The sequence below is a fragment of the Arachis duranensis genome, chromosome 10, assembly GCF_000817695.3.
Source record: "Arachis duranensis cultivar V14167 chromosome 10, aradu.V14167.gnm2.J7QH, whole genome shotgun sequence".
NCBI lineage: Eukaryota > Viridiplantae > Streptophyta > Magnoliopsida > Fabales > Fabaceae > Arachis > Arachis duranensis.
The window spans coordinates 1191360-1192310 of NC_029781.3; the positions used below are offsets into that span (position 1 = coordinate 1191360).

The 951-nt window shown below is 36.8% G+C and overlaps 1 protein-coding gene across 1 annotated transcript in view; it reads right to left on the reverse strand.

Annotated features, from left to right (window-relative positions):
- Nucleotides 1-387, reverse strand: part of LOC107468196 (protein kinase PINOID-like) — a 2007-nt gene extending 1620 nt beyond the window's left edge. The window contains 1 exon segment of the mRNA XM_016087454.3: nt 1-387. This exon segment is cut by the window's left edge and continues 13 nt beyond it. Within this exon segment, the coding sequence (XP_015942940.1) occupies nt 1-152 (152 nt within the window). The 5' untranslated portion in view covers nt 153-387.
- Nucleotides 388-951: the final 564 nt, after the last annotated feature.

Below are 951 nucleotides of genomic sequence, written 5' to 3' on the forward strand. Positions count from 1 at the left end.
CTCTCCGGCGAGGTAGGTAGGAGGTCGAAGGAGAGACGGCTGAAGCTGGTGCTACAGATGCTGTCACTGCTCATGGACGTTCTCTGTGCAGAATTCACAGTCTCCAAGCTCATCCCAGAATCACGACCACCACCAAAACCACTATCTACCATGGAGGTGTTAGGGATGAATCGATCATAAAAAAAAGAAAAGAGTGAAGAGAGAGTAGGACAGAGCTTTGATTTTAATTTGGAATTTAAATGCGTTGTGGAAGAAAGTGGGTTGTGTTTGTGGAAGGATGAGGGGGTAGTTGTGTGGTATTTATGGTTAAGGAGTACGGAAGGGATAATAAAAGGGCACGTGAGAGAGGGGTTTAGGCACGTGCGGAGGCTAGTTGTTGCATTACTTTAGTTTAGTCCTGGTTAGTCGTTGGTTACTTTGAAGGATGATGACGAAGTGGTTTGCCGCGTAGCAGAGGATTCATTTGGAGGGCTGGGCGTGTGGGTGCAGTGAGAGAGAGAAAGAGGGTTCAATTTGTGTGAAACTGTGAAAAAGGCTTTTTGCTTGTGCACTTGGCCTTTTTTACCCTTTTACTGATTAGGGGTGTGAAAATTTCTGTAAAACCTGCACTGGTTAAGTTTGTTGCTGTCTCACCATTTTACCAAACACAATTTATGGATATCACCATCATTATTATTTGAGTTATGTTACTTGTAAATTAAAATCAATTATCAAAATTATTTAGCAGTATAAAATATATAGAATATAATTATATATTGAAAATAAATTAAACTATTATTTATACACAAATACATTAGTGATTGATTTTGATATATAAGTAATATTTCTCTTATTATTTTTATGATTTAATTTATTATTTTTTTGCATAATACAACTTTTAATACAAAACTTTAAGAGTAAGAAAAGCTACATGGAATTACATATAAGAGTAACGGTGAACATACACCATGT